The sequence below is a fragment of the Artemia sp. Qi Xiang Cuo genome, chromosome 10, assembly GCF_049724085.1.
Source record: "Artemia sp. Qi Xiang Cuo chromosome 10, ASM4972408v1, whole genome shotgun sequence".
Lineage (NCBI taxonomy): Eukaryota > Metazoa > Arthropoda > Branchiopoda > Anostraca > Artemiidae > Artemia > Artemia sp. Qi Xiang Cuo.
In genome coordinates, this window is record NC_142803.1 from 40,236,987 (window position 1) to 40,254,963 (window position 17,977).

At 34.6% G+C, this 17,977-nt stretch overlaps 1 protein-coding gene across 1 annotated transcript in view; it reads left to right on the forward strand.

Annotated features, from left to right (window-relative positions):
- Positions 1–17,977, forward strand: part of Gpo1 (glycerophosphate oxidase 1) — a 97,246-nt gene that overhangs the window by 51,167 nt on the left and 28,102 nt on the right. The window contains exons 5-6 of the mRNA XM_089095419.1: positions 15,066–15,229; positions 17,329–17,490. Of these exons, the coding sequence (XP_088951545.1) occupies positions 15,066–15,229; positions 17,329–17,490 (326 nt within the window). The remainder of the gene's footprint in view (positions 1–15,065; positions 15,230–17,328; positions 17,491–17,977) is intronic.

Sequence of the window (17,977 nt, forward strand, 5' to 3'; positions counted from 1 at the left end):
GTATCCAAGGTTTAAGTTTTGATGTTGCTCCTTACTTTCAGTTGAAGAAACGATATTCCAATTCTTGCATTTCACGAAAGAAATTCAAAATGAACTTTGAAAAATTATGAAAATGTAACTGTGACAAGGTAAAGCACAACAAAACACTACTGAAATATTCCAACTCTTGCATTTCAATGAAAGAAATTCAAAATAAACTATGAAAATCAACAGAATGTAACTGTGACAAGGTAAAGCACAACAAAAGACTACTGAAATATTCCAACTCTTGCATTTCACGACAGAAATTCAAAATGAATTTCAAAAAATCAAGAGAATGTAACTGTGACAAGGTAAAGCACAACAAGTCACTACTAAAATATTCCAACTCTTTTATTTCACGACAGAAATTCAAAATGAACTTTGAAAAATCATGAGAATTTAGCTGTGACAAGGTAAACCACGACAAGACACTACTGAAATATTCCAATTCTTGCATTTCACGAAAGAAATTCAAAATGAACTTTGAAAAATTAAGAGAATGTAACTGTGACGAGGTAAAGCACAACAAAACACTACTGAAATATTCCAACTCTTGCATTTCAATGAAATAAATTCAAAATGAACTATTAAAATCAACAGAATGTAACTGTGACAAGGTAAAGCACAACAAGTCACTACTGAAATATTCCAACTCTTGCATTTCAACGAAAGAAATCCAAAATGAACTTTGAAAAATCATGAGAATGTAGCTGTGACAAGGTAAACAAAGAAAATACACTAATGAAATATTACAATTCTTGCATTTCAAGAAAGAAATTAAAAATATACTTTGAAAAATTAAGAGAATGTAACTGTGACAAGGTAAAGCACAACAAAACACTACTGAAATATTCCAACTCTTGCATTTCAATGAATGAAATTCAATATGAACTATGAAAATCAACAGAATGTAACTGTGACAAGGTAAAGCACAACAAGTCACTACTGAAATATTCCAACTCTTGCAATTCAACGAAAGAAATCCAAAATGAACTTTGAAAAATCATGAGAATGTAGCTGTGATAAGGTAAACCACGACAAGACAATGCTTAAATATTAATAGTAATTAATTTAAATAAAGTATTTAATAATTAAATTCTGATAATAAAGAGAATTTAACTGTGACAAGTTAAAACACAACAAGACACTAGTGAGATATTACAACACTTTCATTTCAATGAAAGAAATTCAAAGTGAACTATGAAAATCAACAGAATGTAACTTTCACAAGGTAAAGCACAACAAAACACTACTGAAATATTCCAACTCTTGCATTTCATGACAGAAATTCAAAATGAACTTCGAAAAATCAAGAGAATGTAACTGTGACAAGGTAAAGCACAACAAGTCACTACTGAAATTATCCAACTCTTGCATTTCACGACAGAAATTCAAAATAAACTTTGAAAAATCATGAGAATGTAGCTGTGACAAGGTAAATCACGACATGACACTACTGAACTATTCCAATTCTTGCATTTCACGAAAGAAATTCAAAATGAACTTTGAAAAATTAAGAGAATGTAACTGTGACAAGGTAAAGCACAACAAAACACTACTGAAATATTCCAACTCTTGCATTTCAATGAAAGAAATTCAAAATGAACTATGAAAATCAACAGAATGTAACTGTGACAAGGTAAAGCACAACAAAACACTACTGAAATATTCCAACTCTTGCATTTCACGACAGAAATTCAAAATGAACTTCGAAAAATCAAGAGAATGTAACTGTGACAAACTAAAGCACAACATGTCACTACTGAAATATTCCAAGTCTTGCATTTCAACGAAAGAAATCCAAAACGAACTTAGAAAAATCATGAGAATGTAGCTGTGACAAGGTAAACCACGACAAGACACTACTGAAATATTCCAATTCTTGCATTACGAGAAAGAAATTCAAAATGAACTTTGAAAAATTAAGAGAATGTAACTGTGACAAGGTAAAGCACAACAAAACACTACTGAAATATTCCAACTCTTGCATTTCAATGAAAGAAATTCAAAATGAACAATGATTCCACCGTTCAGGCTGGTGGACTGGGACCCCAATGCTGAGCTTGTAGATTTCCACCATTAAGGCTGGTGGAACAAGACCCCAATACTGAGCAAGTGGAATTCCACCATTCAGGCTGGTGGACTAAGACCCCAATTTTCCAGCTCTTGCATTTCACGACAGAAATTCAAAATGAACTTCGAAAAATCAAGAGAATGTAACTCTGACAAGGTAAAGCACAACAAGTCACTACTGAAATATTCCAACTCTTGCATTTCACGACGGAAATTCAAAATGAACTTTGAAAAATCATGAGAATGTAGCTGTGACAAGATAAACCACGACAAGACACTACTGAAATATTCCAATTCTTGCATTTTGCGAAAGAAATTCAAAATGAACTTTGAAAAATCATGAGAATGTAACTGTGATAAGGTAAACCACGACAAAACACTACTGAAATATTCCAACTCTTGCATTTCAATGAAAGAAATTCCAAATGAACTATGAAAATCAACAGAATGTAACTGTGACAAGGTAAAGCACAACAAAACACTATTGAAATATTCCAACTCTTGCATTTCACGACAGAAATTCAAAATGAACTTCGAAAAATCAAGAGAATGTAACTTCGACAAGGTAAAGCTGTGGATATCCACCATTCAGGCTGGTGGACTAAGACCCCAATACTGAGCTAGTGGATTTCCACCATTCAGGCTGGTGGACTAAGATCCCAATACTGAGCTAGTGGATTTCCATCATTCAGGCTGGTGGACTAAGACCCCAATACTGAGCTAGTGGATTTCCACCATTCGGGCTGGTGGACTAAGACCCCAATTTTCCAACTCTTGCATTTCACGACAGAAATTCAAAATGAACTTCGAAAAATCAAGAGAGTGTAACTGTGACAAGGTAAAGCACAACAAAACACTACTGAAATATTCCAACTCTTGCATTTCACGACAGAAATTCAAAATGAACTTCGAAAAATCAAGAGAATGTAACTGTGACAAGGTAAAGCACAACAAAACACTACTGAAATATTCCAACTCTTGCATTTTACGACAGAAATTCAAAATGAACTTCGAAAAATCAAGAGAATGTAACTGTGACAAGGTAAAGCACAACAAGTCACTACTGAGATATTCCAACTCTTGCATTTTACGACAGAAATTCAAAATGAACTTCGAAAAATCAAGAGAATGTAACTGTGACAAGGTAAAGCACAACAAGCCACTACTGAAATATTCCAACTCTTGCATTTCACGACAGAAATTCAAAATGAACTTTGAAAAGTCATGAGAATGTAGCTGTGACAAGGTAAACCACGACAAGACACTACTGAAATATTCCAATTCTTGCATTTCACGAAAGAAATTCAAAATGAACTTTGAAAAATTAAGAGAACGTAACCGTTGAGAGGTAAAGCACAACAAAACACTACTGAAATATTCCAACTCTTGCATTTCAATGAAAGAAATTCAAAATGAACTATGAAAATCAACAGAATGTAACTGTGACAAGGTAAAGCACAACAAAACACTACTGAAATATTCCAACTCTTGCATTTTATGACAGAAATTCAAAATGAACTTCGAAAAATCAAGAGAATGTAACTATGACAAGGTAAAACACAACAACTCACTACTGAAATATTCCAACTCTTGCATTTCAACGAAAGAAATCCAAAATGAACTTTGAAAAATTAAGAGAATGTAACTCTGACAAGGTAAAGCGCAACAAAACACTACTGAAATATTCCAACTCTTGCTTGTCAATGAAAGAAATTCAAAATAAATTATGAAAATCAACAGAATGTAACTGTGACAAGGTAAAGCACAACAAAACACTACTGAAATATGCCAACTCTTGCATTTCACGACAGAAATTCAAAATGAACTTCGAAAAATCAAGAGAATGTAACTGTGACAAGGTAAAGCACAACAAAACACTACTGAAATATTCCAACTCTTGCATTTCAATGAAAGAAATTCAAAATGAACTATGAAAATCAACAGAATGTAACTGTGACAAGGTAAAGCACAACAAAACACTACTGAAATATTCCAACTCTTGCATTTCAATGAAAGAAATTCAAAATGAATGAAGAATTTATGTGCGGTTTTAACTAGCTAAGGCTAAATTTGTTAACGATGGATCATTTTCGTAAGAAAACACACTAAATTAGGAAGGAAAACCAAATGTTCCTTTATTACCTAAGTAACACGACAAAAAATCAAGAGTTTATGTGCAGTTTTTACTAGCTAAGGTAAGTAACACGACAAAAAATGAAGAATTTATGTGCGGTTTTAACTAGCTAAGGCTAAATTTGTTAAAGATGGATCATTTTCTTAAGAAAACACACTAAATTAGAAAAAAAATACTAAATGTTCCTTTATTAGGAAAGTAATACGACAAAAAATGAAGAATTCATGCGCAGTTTCAACTAGCTAAGGATAAGTTTGTTAAAGATGGATCTTTTTCTTATGAAAACACACTAAATTAGGAAAGAAAACCAAATGTTCCTTTATTAGCTGTTTAACACAACTAAAATTGAAGAATTTATGCACAGTTTTAACTAGCTAAGGCTAAATTTGTTAACGATGGTCCATTTTCTTAAGAAAACACTGACATTAGAAAAAAAATACTAAATGTTCCTTTATTACCTAAGCAACACGACAAAAAATCAAGAATTTATGCACAGTTTTAACTAGCTAAGGCTTAATTTGTTAACGATGGATCATTTTCTTAAGAAAACACACTAAATTAGGAAAGAAAACCAAATGTTCCTTTATTACCTAAGTAACACCACAAAAAAATCAAGAGTTTATGTGCAGTTTTAACTAGCTAAGGCTAAATTTGTTAACGATGGATCATTTTCTTAAGAAAACACACTAAATTAGGAAAGAAAACTAAATGTTCCTCTATTACCTAAGTAACACGACAAAAAATGAAGAGTTTATGTGCAGTTTTAACTAGCTAAGGCTGAATTTGTTAAAGATGGATCATTTTCTTAAGAAAACACACTAAATTAGGAAAGAAAACTAAATGTTCCTCTATTACCTAAGTAACACGACAAAAAATGAAGAGTTTATGTGCAGTTTTAACTAGCTAAGGCTGAATTTGTTAAAGATGGATCATTTTCTTAAGAAAACACACTAAATTAGGAAAGAAAACCAAATGTTTCTTTATTAGCTGTTTAACACAACTAAAATTGAAGAATTTATGCGCAGTTTTAACTTGCTAAGGCTAAATTTGTTAAAGAAGGGCCATTTTCTTAAGAAAACACACTAAATTAGAAAAAAAAACTAAATGTTCCTCTATTACCTAAGTAACACGACAAAAAATGAAGAGTTTATGTGCAGTTTTAACTAGCTAAGGCTAAATTTGTTAAAGATGGATCATTTTCTTAAGAAAACACACTAAATTAGAAAAAAAAAATACCAACTTTTCCTTTATTAGCTTTTTAACATAACTAAAATTGAAGATTTTATGCACAGTTTTAACCAGCTACGGCTAAATTTGTTAACGATGGGCCATTTTCTTAAGAAAACACACTAAATTAGGAAAGAAAACTAAATGTTCCTCTATTACCTAAGTAACACGACAAAAAATGAAGAATTTATGCACAGGTTTAACTAGCTAAGGCTAAATTTGTTAAAGATGGGCCATTTTCTTAAGAAAACGCACTAAATTAGGAAAGAAAACTAAATGTACCTCTATTACCTAAGTAACACGACAAAAAATCAAGAATTTATGCACAGGTTTAACTAGTTAAGGCTAAATTTGTTAAAGATGGGCCATTTTCTTAAGAAAACGCAATAAATTAGGAAAGAAAACTAAATGTTCCTCTATTACCTAAGTAACACGACAAAAAATCAAGAATTTATGCACAGGTTTAACTAGTTAAGGCTAAATTTGTTAAAGATGGGCCATTTTCTTAAGAAAACACTTACATTAGGAAAGAAAACCAAATGTTCCTTTATTACCTAAATAACACGACAAAAAATCAAGAGTTTAGGCGCGGTTTTAACTAGCTAAGGCTAAATTTTTTAAAGATGGGCCATTTTCTTATTACCTAAGTAACACGACAAAAAAATGAAGAATTTATGTGCAGTTTTAACTAGCTAAGGCTAAATTTGTTAACGATGGATCATTTTCTTAAGAAAACACACTAAATTAGAAAAAAAAATACTAAATATTCCTTTATTAGGAAAGTAACACGATAAAAAATCAAGAATTTATGCGCAGTTTTAACTAGCTAAGGCTAAATTTGTTAACGATGGGCCATTTTCTTAAGAAAACACTTAAATTAGGAAAGAAAACCAAATGTTCCTTTATTAGCTGTTTAACACAACTAAAATTGAAGAATTTATGCGCAGTTTTAACTAGCTAAGGCTAAATTTGTTAAAGATGGGCCATTTTCTTAAGAAAACACACTAAATTAGGAAAGAAAACTAAATGAGTAGGTGTCCTTACTAAATTGATCATACGACCTAAATTATTTCATCAGATACGCCAGCACTTTAAAGTGAAATTTGACTCGCATATGCTTGGGGTATTAAGCATTTGAATTGCAGGATAATGATAAGAAGAGGCTTAATTTCCAAGATATAACGTATAAATAAGAGATTACATTTTGATATTGTTTGACAATTTACTAAATTTTATGGTTTTCTTTAGTTTCAAAATGTTTTTTTTGTCATCAAGTCGAACAATAAAGCAAAATCGAAAACAACTACAAAAAAAATGTTTTTATCATGAACCCTTTAATCACTAATTAGAGTCATTCACACTCCTATTATTCAAAACATTAATTAATATCGTTCATAGTGTTCAATTTGCAAATCTCATTACCCCTTTTTAAATGTCAATCAAATAATTCTGAGTATAGTGTCCAATTTTCTAATAACAAAAAAAAATAAGCAAACAACATGGGAATTGCTATTGGGCCAAGCAAATAGCATGGTCCTATACAGGCAGGCAAATACCGGTTTAGAAAAACTAGAATAGTGACATAATTTCACTTTATCGACCCTCAAATTCCATTATGTGAGGGAGCTCTGAATCTCTTTGAAAAGGTGAAGAGCTTCTATAGAATAATGTAGAAATTGCTATGGCGGTACGCAAATAACATAGAAATTGCTAGGGCGTTACGCAAATCCAGAAGGCGTATACTACTATCAGCTCCCTCCCCCCCAAACTCTTTTTTCCCAAATGCATCCAATAAAAATTTTAAGATAGCTATTTTGTTAAAAATAGTTCAAAGATCCTATAACAGAAATTCTGGTGTCGACATAATCCCCCGGGGCCCGGGGCAGGCGTTGTAAGTTATACCCTGGGGGCATATATGGGTCTTATGGAAGGGATGCTCGTATTAACCTCAAAGAGGGCTCATTTGATTGTTAATTGAAAGTTCTAGTTCACTTTTTAAGCGTCAAAAGATATTGGAGGGGGCACCTAGCCCCCCCTCCACACCCTTTTTTCCTCAAACCCATCCGATAAGAACTTTGAGATAGCTTTTTTTTTAAAAAATAGTTCAGAGACCGTATAAAGAAAACTCCGGGTCGACATAGCCCTCCAAGGCCCGAGGGCAGGTGTTGTAAGTTATGCCCTGGGGGGAATATATGTTTCTTATTGAAGGGATGCTCGTAAAAACTTCAGAGATGGCTCATTTGATTGGAAATTGAAAGTTCTAGTTCAGTTTTTTATAGTCAAAAGAGATTGGAGGACAACTAGCCCCCCCCACGCCCTTTTTTCCCAAATGCATCCAATAAAAATTTTGAGAATGCCATTAAGTTAAAAATTGCTCAAAAGTCAGATAACAGAAACTCAAACACATCCAATCAAAATTTTTAGATATCCATTTTGTTCAACGTAGTTGAAAATTCAGGAAATTATGTCACTTTTTGATAGTCAAAAGAGATCCGAGGGCAGCTAGCACCCCCCCCCCTCCATGCCTTCTTTTTACAAACCTATCTGATGAAAATTTTGAGATAGACATTTTGTTAAAAATAGCTCAAAGGTCGGATAAGAAAAAATCCGCCGTCAATATAACCCCCCAGGGCCCATGGGAAGACGTTCTAAGTTATGCCCTAAGGGCATTTATGGTTCTTATGAAAGGGATGCTTGTATAAAGTTCATAGAAGACTCATTTGATCGAAAATTAAATGTTCTAGTTCACTTTTCAAGAGGCAAGAGATGTAAGGGCAACTAGCCCTCTCCCCCACACCCCGTTTTCCACAAACCCATACGCTACAAATTTTCAGATTTCCAGGTTTTTGAAAATTGTTCAAGAATTAGCTAACAAAAACTTCCCCCAGGGCTCAGGGGATAAGCGTTTTAAGTGTTGTCCTGTGGGCGTATATGGTTCTTATGAAAGGGATGCTCGTATAAACTTCAGAGGGGGCTCATTTGATTTGAAATTGAAAGTTCTAGTTCAAGTTTCAAGAGTCAAAAGATATCCGAGGGCAACTAGCCCCCCCCCCCCACACACACACAACCTTTTTCCCCAAGCCCATCCGATGAAATTTTTATAATAGCTATTATATTGAAAATTGTTCAAAGCTGAGATAAGATAAATTCCTCTGTTAATGGAACCCACCAGGGCCCCGAAGCAAGTGGTATGAGTAATGCTCTGGGTGCATATTTGGTTTTTATGAAAGATATACTCGTAAAAGCTTGGAAGAGGGCTTATTTAATTTGAGATTGAAAGTTCTTGTTCACTTTTTAAGAGTCAAAATAGATCGGAGGGCAACTAGCCTCCTCCCCTCCACGGCCTAAATGTATCAGAACAAAAATTTTAGATAGACATTTTTTTTAAATAGTTCAAAGTTCAGATAACAAAAAACTCCGGTGTCGACACAGCCCCCCAGGGCCCGAGGGTGGGCTTTCTAAGTTATACCCTGGGGGTATATATGGTTGTTATGAAAGGGATGCTCGTATAAACTTCCTAGAGGGCTCATTTGATTGGAAATAGAAAGTTGTAATTCACTTTTAGAGGCACTTCATATAGAAGGGGTCGTTGAATAAGCTCCAAAGGGGCTCATTCGATTGGAAATCGAGAGCTCTAGTGCCCTTTTTAAGAGTCAAAAGTAATCGGAGGGCATCTGGTCCCCCAAGCCCTTTCCCCCGAATACATCTGATAAAAATTTGAGGTAGCCATTTTGTTAAAAATAGTTCAAAGAAAATATAACAAAAACTCCTTTGCCCATGGTCATTTCGTTAAAACTAGTTCAAAGGTCAGATAAGAAAAACTCCTGTGTCGACACCCCCCCCCCCCCGGGCCCGGGGCCTGCGTTGTAGGTATTGCTCTTGAGGCATATATGGTTTTTATGGAAGGTATGCTCGTATAAACTTCGAAGAGGGCTCATATTATTGGAAATTGAAAGTTCTCGTTCACTTTTTAAGAGTCAAAAGAAATCGGAGGGCGACTATCCCCTCTCCGCGGCCTATCTTCCTCAAACCCATCCGATAAGAACTTTTAGAGAGCCATTTTTTTCAAAATAGTTCAAAGGTCAGATAACAAAAAATCCGGTGTCGACACATCCCCCCAGGGCCCCAGGGGCAGGCATTGTAAGCTATGTCCTGGGGCCGTATTTGGTTCTTATGAAAGGGATGCTCTTATAAACTCCAGAGAGAGTTCATTTAATGGAAGTTAAAATTTGCATTTCATTTTCTCAGAGTGAAAAAAGATCGGAGGGCAACTAGCCCCTCCCGCCCTCCACGCCTTTGGGTTTATCGGATAGATAAACCATTACGATATAAATTTGAGGTGACCATTTTGTTAAAAATAGTTCAACCATCAGATAATAAAACTCTGGTGTCAACACAACCCCCAGGGCCCCAGGGGATATATATGGTTCTTATAGAAGAGATACTTGTATAAACTTCAGAGAGGGCTCATTTGATTGAAAATAGAAAGTTCTAGGTCAGTTTTAAAGAGTCAAAAGAGACCGAAGGTTAATTAGTCCCGCCACGCCCTTTTTCCCTAAACCCATCCGATAAAAATTTTGAGATAGCGATTTTGTTAAAAATAGTTCAAACATCAGATAATAAAAACTCCGAGGTTGACATAAACCCATTTTTTCAATTTGATATTGTTACTTTGATACCAGTTATGATATTTCGATGAATATTTAATTTGTTTTTTAAGTTTTATTTTGAAATAAGGAATTTTTATAAACTAGAAACTTTTTGCAATCAAAAACGAACAAAAATTAATTAAAAAAAACTTTACGAAAAATAAGTTTTCAAAGAAAAGTAAAGGCCATTTTAAACTTAAGCTCAGCAGATACAAATACCTTTTAAAATTAAAACTCAAAGTTGAACTCAAACTTAAAATTCAAAGCGCCAATGATGCAGTAGGTTTTAGACTTTTACATTGAGAGAAGGATGTCATATCCAAACTCTTGTTTGTAGTGATTTTTGTTCGTTTCAAGCTTGATTTGCATATTCAATTTAAGTTTCACTCGTTTTGAGATTTTTTTAATTAATTTACATTAATATCTGTTGTATGTTTGTTTGCATTGATTGTTTATTTAATTTCTGTTCGTTTTAAGTTTCATTTATACTTCAATAGGAAAATATTTTTTTCGCCTTAAGCTTGATTTTAATTTTCAATCTAAGACTTAATCGCTTTAAAATCTATTTATTCATTTATATTATTACTTGCTGTATGTTTTTGCTATGATTGCTAACTTAATTTCTGTTCGTTTTTGGTTTCATTTATTCTTTAATAGTGATTTCTGGTCGTTTTGAGTTTGAATTTTAAAAGGTATTTGTATCTGCTGAGCTTAAGTTGAAAATGGCCTTTACCTTTCTTTCAAAAACTTATTTTTTGGAAAGTTATTTTTAATTAATAATAATAAATAATAAAACATTGGAGCCGTATGGCCTTTACTATAGGCAACGCTATAGCGTTGCCTCTAACTCGTTGAAAAACTGAATCGATCTATCGTAAATCAGTGGGTACGAAAACTCTTTTAGATTTTCGAAAGGTTTGTAAGGAAGAACAATAGAAGTTAGAAAAAGAACTTTTTTAAGAATCAGGTTAAAACCTGTAAAGAACGCTGTAATTCATTGGGCATCAAGCAATCCTAGTTACCTATCATATGTGCCATGCTATGCTTGAGACCGTAACTACATCAAGCGATTTGGAGAGGAGAATAACTCATCATAACCATTCCGGCTTGGTTAGATGGTACAACAACTACTACTGCTAACAATCCACCACAGAACCAAACCGCCTAAGGCAAACACAGCTACACACGCTCCTCCTCCATCCCAATCTATTCAAAGCCTCCCTCTTTACACCCTCCCAGGAAGTTTCCATTTCCCTTATATCTTTCTTTATAACATCCTCCCACCCCAACCGCGGACGACCTGCTATTTTGGGCCCTAGATGGTTGGCCAAAAAGGACAATCTTCGGCAATCTGTCATCCTTCATCCACAGAACGTGCCTTACCCATCTCAACCTGTCTCTCATTATAGCCTTAGAAAGCGGGATTGAACCACAATTTTTGTACAGTCAACTGTTTGAAATACGGTCAGTCAGACGGGTACAGTATCAAATTAACATGTTAAGTTTTCCTTTCAGTGCCTCGCTAAGCCTATTGATATCATATTCTTTGGACTGGCTCTGACTGGAATAAGTTTCAGCTAAACTACACCAGCTCGTTGGAGCCCACTAATAGGGGTGTCCTCATTATAAAGTAGGGGTGTCCTCATTATGAATGCCTTAAATGCGGTTTTGTAGAAAGCGAGTATGATGTCAATACGTAATTTCCCTTAAAAAGGTGTTTATAGATCAGCAAATGACTCTTTGCTGGGCCAGTTATATTAATTGTTATATAGGAAGACCTGTACATGGACCGTTAATTTTGTATGCTAAGAAATTCAGATTGCGGGTGCGTATTGAACGTGATCCATTTATAATCTATATAACTCAGGACTAAAGGGGCTTGGTAATTGAAACGCTTCTGGTCATTAATATAAGTATAAAAGTTTGGTCTAATTCCTGTTCCTAAAACCACATTGTTCTATTCATAAAGCTTTATCCACAGCATCACTTAGTCTAATAAGCATCATCTTGCTAAGCAATTTGGTTCCTAAAGAAATCGAACTCTTATTAAATAATGTATTCACTCTTGTCCGATTTCTTGTTAATAGGTTTCATTGAAGTCTTCCTAAAATTACTCGGTACTTCCTCTTTATATGGAATCGTATTCGTAATTTTCAGTATCTTATGTCTAACTTGGTAACCACTGCATTCCAAGAACTCATTTATCATACTATTAGTTCCTTCAGCCTTATTAATTTTTTTTACTTGTAATACCATCTTTTCACCTCTTTACTTACTAGTTTTTCCTTTGTTTCTGAACTGTTGAAAATTCTCAATATACTTAGTTGTATGATTCATATAAATATTATATAGATGCACGTAATTACATGCTATAGAAATTACGACTAGTTGGAGTTGGAGGTAGGAACTTTACTAAAAAGACTAAAATAATGGTAAGGGCTCAGGTGCTGGTAGTGTGGTAAAAGATTTTTTGAATATGGTGATTACGAAGCTAGGGATGAGATAGTAAAGATTATGGATACGTTTTTTTTTAAATGGATTGTATCTATCGATTTAGGAAAACTTTGATTACCGTACCCCCTCCCCCCTTTATAAGAAGGATAATAAAGTGAGTGCAGTTATTACAGAGGTATCATCTTTATGTCTGTGGAAAGAAAATTACTTACCATGGTGATGAGTAATTAGCTATTACTACATTCACTCACAGCATAATAAGAGTGAGTGCGGTAATTATAGAGGCATTAGCTTGGTTTCTGTAGGAAGCAAATTACTTAGTATGATAATGCTTTTTAGACTTAAAAAAGCTGCAAATAAAGTTTTAAGAGATAAACAGCGTGGTTTTAGGAACGGGAATAATGTGACTAGATTTCCACTCGTAGATAAGGAGTTGAGAATTGTCTGAACAATCAGTCCTCTTGAGTACTCAGTTTTATAAATCATTAACAGGCATGTGATTCAGCTGATAGAAAAGTTTTAGTATATGTCCTATCCGTTTATAGTATAGCAGACAAACACATTTAGGTGACTAGTGCAATGTTCATTGATAATGTTGCTGTGGTCAGAGTTGAGGTGACATGTTTCGGTTCAGAATTAGGGGCTAGAGAAGATTGTATCCTATTCCAGTTTATACGGACTATTTTGATGAAATTTGTCCTAAGGAACTTGGCAAAGGCTATGGGAGAACATGGTGTCAAATAAGAAAGTGAAACTCCTAGGCTCAGTGGCGGATCCAGAGGGGGGGGGGGCGAGGGGTGCGCCCTCCCCCCCTAGCGTATTCTGAAGTAGTTTATTTTACTTATTCAACTCACGTTTACATTAATTAAACTTGATCCTCGGGCCAATTTATTGAATAAATCTATTTTGCCCCCCCCCCTAATTTTTTTTTATCGGATCATCCTATTTTGTGCCCCCCTCCCCCCCCCCACCCTAAAAAAATCCTGGATGTGCCCCTGCCTAGGCTTGGATATGCAGATGATTTGAGTGTCTTAGGTAAAATATTACTGAAAAGAATGGAATTCGGGGTGCAAGTTTATGGTTCAGTGTGCATATTAGGTTTTAGGGTCCGAGTTTAGGTTTAAAATTGAACCTAACAAGACAAAATCACTTAAACTGGGAATAAATGAGGATGTATTGGCGATTATAGGTAACAAGAAAATCGAGCAAGCGGATAGCTTCACTTACTTGGTTAGCATAATTAGTAATGATTGTGAATGCAGTGAATATATAAAAAGTACAATATTCAAGGCGTAGAGTGTTGATTCGTAGTTGGAAAGGTTTTGGAAGAATAAGTAATTAAGCCTTCGAACTAAGATTAGAATATTACAAGCGACGGTAATGATTTTGGTCAAGTGTGGCTCTGGTATGTGGTTACTTCGAAGGGTTCAGGAAAACATTTTAGATATTTTCCAGACAAATTGTTTAATGATGATTCCAGGCACTCGGTTGCCTGACCGCATAAAAAAAAACTAAAAGAAAAATGTTGTTTGACCCCATTTTCTGCGCTGTATTGTAAGAAAAGTTAAGATGACTCTGCCATGTTTTAAGGATGAAGGGTGATAGATTGCCAAGAATCGTGCATTTTTACCGCCCATCTGGGGCCCAACGCAGGTCATCCCGAATGGGGACGGATAGAGGTGATAAGAAAGAATTGAAAGGAAGAGGAACCGTGGAATGGAATAAAGAGTGAAGCTTCGAATAGAGAGGTGAGAAAAAGGAGTGTCCGCAGCTGGGCTAGTAGTATTATTAATGTTTAAGAGAATGTAAATGCTGATCAAGGTTACCGGGAAAAAAACATCCTACCTGAATAAGTCTTTCCTGTATCGCCGGGCTCCATGCTTCCTAACTCTGGGGGGAGATGAATTTCTGAAACTCAGAAAAAAATCTATTCTGCAGCCAAGACATCAAATGGGTTGTTTTTCTTTCTACATCGTAATTACAGCCCTTGGGGAAGCAAACGGTCCTGCCAGTAAATCCCGGAGACCAATAAATCCTAAGTGCTTCCGAAGTCCAGTCTATCCAAAGTGCTTAGGCTAGATTACGACTGGACTGTGAGCAGTTCTTGGGACATCTAGTCTAAAGGAAACTTTATGCAAGCCTAGGCCCTTTTTGGTCACAACATAGTTTTAAGCATTTTCTGATGCCATTATTTAAGTTGGGAAACATAAAAAAGAGAAAAGGAAACTTTAAAGGAGAGTCTGGCCTTAAGGGAGTCTTGATGAGCTCTCAAACTTTTACTTTGTTGATTATTAAGTTAGTGCCTTTCCGATTCCAATATTGCCTCAAAATTTTTATTGTGGCAAAGAAATATTCGAGATTAATGTCACTCCTGGTTATCTGATTCGATATTTGGCACGGATTATCGTCATAGGAGTAGGATATTCAGCTACAAATATTTGCATCTTTATTTCAATGTGTATTCTTTATTTTTGTTTATTCCCTGTGTATTATTCTTTTCTTTTTAGATGGTGGAAAGTTCCTTATTTTTGGGTCGGTATCAAGGCTTATGATTTGGTTGCAGGATCCAAGGGTCTGCAAAATTCTTACTATCTGAGTAAAAGTAGAGCTTTGGAATTATTTCCGATGTTGAAGAAGGATAAACTTTGTGGTGCTATTGTTTACTATGATGGTAAGTTGTTTCTAGTCTCTTTTCTTCTTTTAATAAATTGGAAAACAAAGTATGCAAAAATAAGTGTTTTAAGGAAAATTAAAAAGTATTTTAAAACTTGAAATGAGCAAAATAAGTCATAACGAATAACGTTATAACGAAAAGGCTTTAACGCAAATGACAATGGCTTCTGTCCCTATCAAGTCAGCCTAAAGGATGTTGTGTTGTTTCCACTTGACTAAAACTGATGTATGTTTTGGAAGTTTTTTTCTATCATACCATTTATAAAAATCAAAGTGCTACTGAAGTCTCCAGGAACAAAAAAAAAACAAATAACTTCTGAGCTCCACTACATCCAATTTAGTTTTACTATTTAAAAAGAACAAACATTTTAGTTGCTATTTTGTTTTTCTTTGAATTGAAGTTTAAACATATGTTCTGAGTTTCAGATCACTCATAGTTGTTGTGCAATACTCTCAGTTTAGCCTTTTGCGAAATCTGGGTATTTGAAATTAAAAAAAGAATAAAGGTTGAAATAATAAATTTACGAATAAAAAGGATGTTCGCAAACTTGTAATTAAAAAATTAATAAACGGTAAGATACTCGAAGCTGAAAACAAAAAATAGCCTGCATTTTGAGGCTTTGTTGAATCTGTTTGGAATTGCTGGACTACAGATTTGCAACTACTTTGGTGGAAATCGCCCTATTTCTGAACCGTGTCTCTACTTCGTCTTGATCTTGGGAAATTCTTTACTGGTAAATTTGCCTTATAGTTGCTTTTAGCAATCTAAGAAATCCTTAAATTGTAATTTTGATTGAAACCAAGCACTATTTAAGCCTCCGTTTTTTATTTTCAAGAGGGCGCAATTTGTGACGTGAATAACGGAGACTTATGCCATTCATAGACGAAAATAACTGCTCGCAACGGTTTTTACTTACAAACATGAACATAATCTCATATGTTAACTTTCTAGTATTTTGAAGTTTTACTGGTACATATCTTTTAATTTCCGGCACCTCAACATCCTAGAATATTTTTTTTTTATCCCAAACACACTGAATCTATATTACTTCCATTAGTGTATCATTACGTCTAGTTGTATATTGAATGAATCGATAAAATAATGTTAATTTGCTATCCAAGTATTCAAAATCTTCAAATTTTTCTTAGAACTAATTTCTGAGATTCGCAGCATTTTCAGCGTATTTCCAATAATATGCAGCGATTACTTGAACTTCATTTATGCATGTAACATATTGGAAAATTCGTCAAATTTTCTTCTCGCAAATGTTTTTCGCATAAAACCAACTCACAAGTTGCTCCTTTCCTTGTAGTGATAAATTTAGATCAATCAAATGTTTTATATCAATCATGAGCTTAAAATCTTGTAGCCAAAATGGATCACTAAAAAAAGGTCAGGTGTCAGCTTTTGAATGTAAAAATTGACGTTTTTCATCTTTTAAATCCCAGAATTTCTTTAGTATCTCGGAGCAGATCTAGCCAGCAGATCTAGCCAGCTAGATAGCCAGCAGATCCCGGATACATGAGAGAATCCGAAATATTCTCTTTCTACTTCGCTAAGGAAGGTACAATACTATTGCTGATTTAACCCACGTAATTCTATAAGAATTTATTACTTTTTTAACATACGACAAGACATTATCTAACCTTGTAACCTTCGTACATAAAACTGCTTGGTGAATAATGCAACGGGCATGATGGGGGTTCGGTTCTTCCCAGTATCTGCGTGTTGCTGGCGTAGCAATGAAGTTTGACATTCCTGCTTTACACAGTGGCACTAATTGGGGGTAGTTAGGGGTCGCAATCGCTCCCCCCCCCCTCCTCCGCTAGGTTTTGAAAACTCACATTCTAAATTTTTTTTTGTAAAAAAACTTGAAATTTGCTGATACTGCATGAAGTCTAATTCATCTTAAAAGATTTTTGTAAAGGAGATATAGAGCAGAAATTTTTCTAATTGAAGAATGGTAGTTTGCGTTTCCTTTTGAAAAGTGGGATTTATTCTATATTCTCCAACTTTCGTTTACGAGACTTTCCACATCATACAAAGAAACTTCAATATTTGTATACACGAATAAGCTTTTCATTGTATTTATTTAGGTCAACACAATGATGCAAGAATGAATATTTCCATTGCAATGACGGCAGCACGTCTTGGTGCAACTGTTGCTAATCACTGTAGAGTCGTCAAGTTGCATAAACAGCCCAATGAAGAAGGTGAAGAAATTCTTTGTGGTGCTCTAGTTCGAGACGAAATCTCGGGTGAGATACTTTTTCTGTCTTGTTTTCACCTAGTTATCAAACTACGTATGGCTGAATTATGAGTCAATTAGTTCAACCATGGACCTTGAGCTCAAATACACGACATCAAACAAGCATTTTAAAGTAATTACATCTTTTAGCTTAATTAGCCTTTAAGACAACACCTGAAAATTTATTTATTCTTTCTTTTTAGCTAAAAATAAGAACGTAGAGTTTTGCCTCCCCACTAGGTTTGTGTTGAGATTGCTTTCTTTTTCGAGAGGAAGGGGATTTTTCAAAATAGCAATGATGTTCAATCATTCTTCATCAACTTTTATCAGGGGATACATGTGTAAATTTCTTACTGTATGTATTTCATGTGTTATTTTGATCCTCCCTTTAGTTTGGCCATGCCCATGGGATCGTACATCTAACCGCACTTTCTAGTTGAATGTTGTCTACTTAAGACGCTATGCAGTTCCGCCTATTGGTTCTAACTTGATAAGTA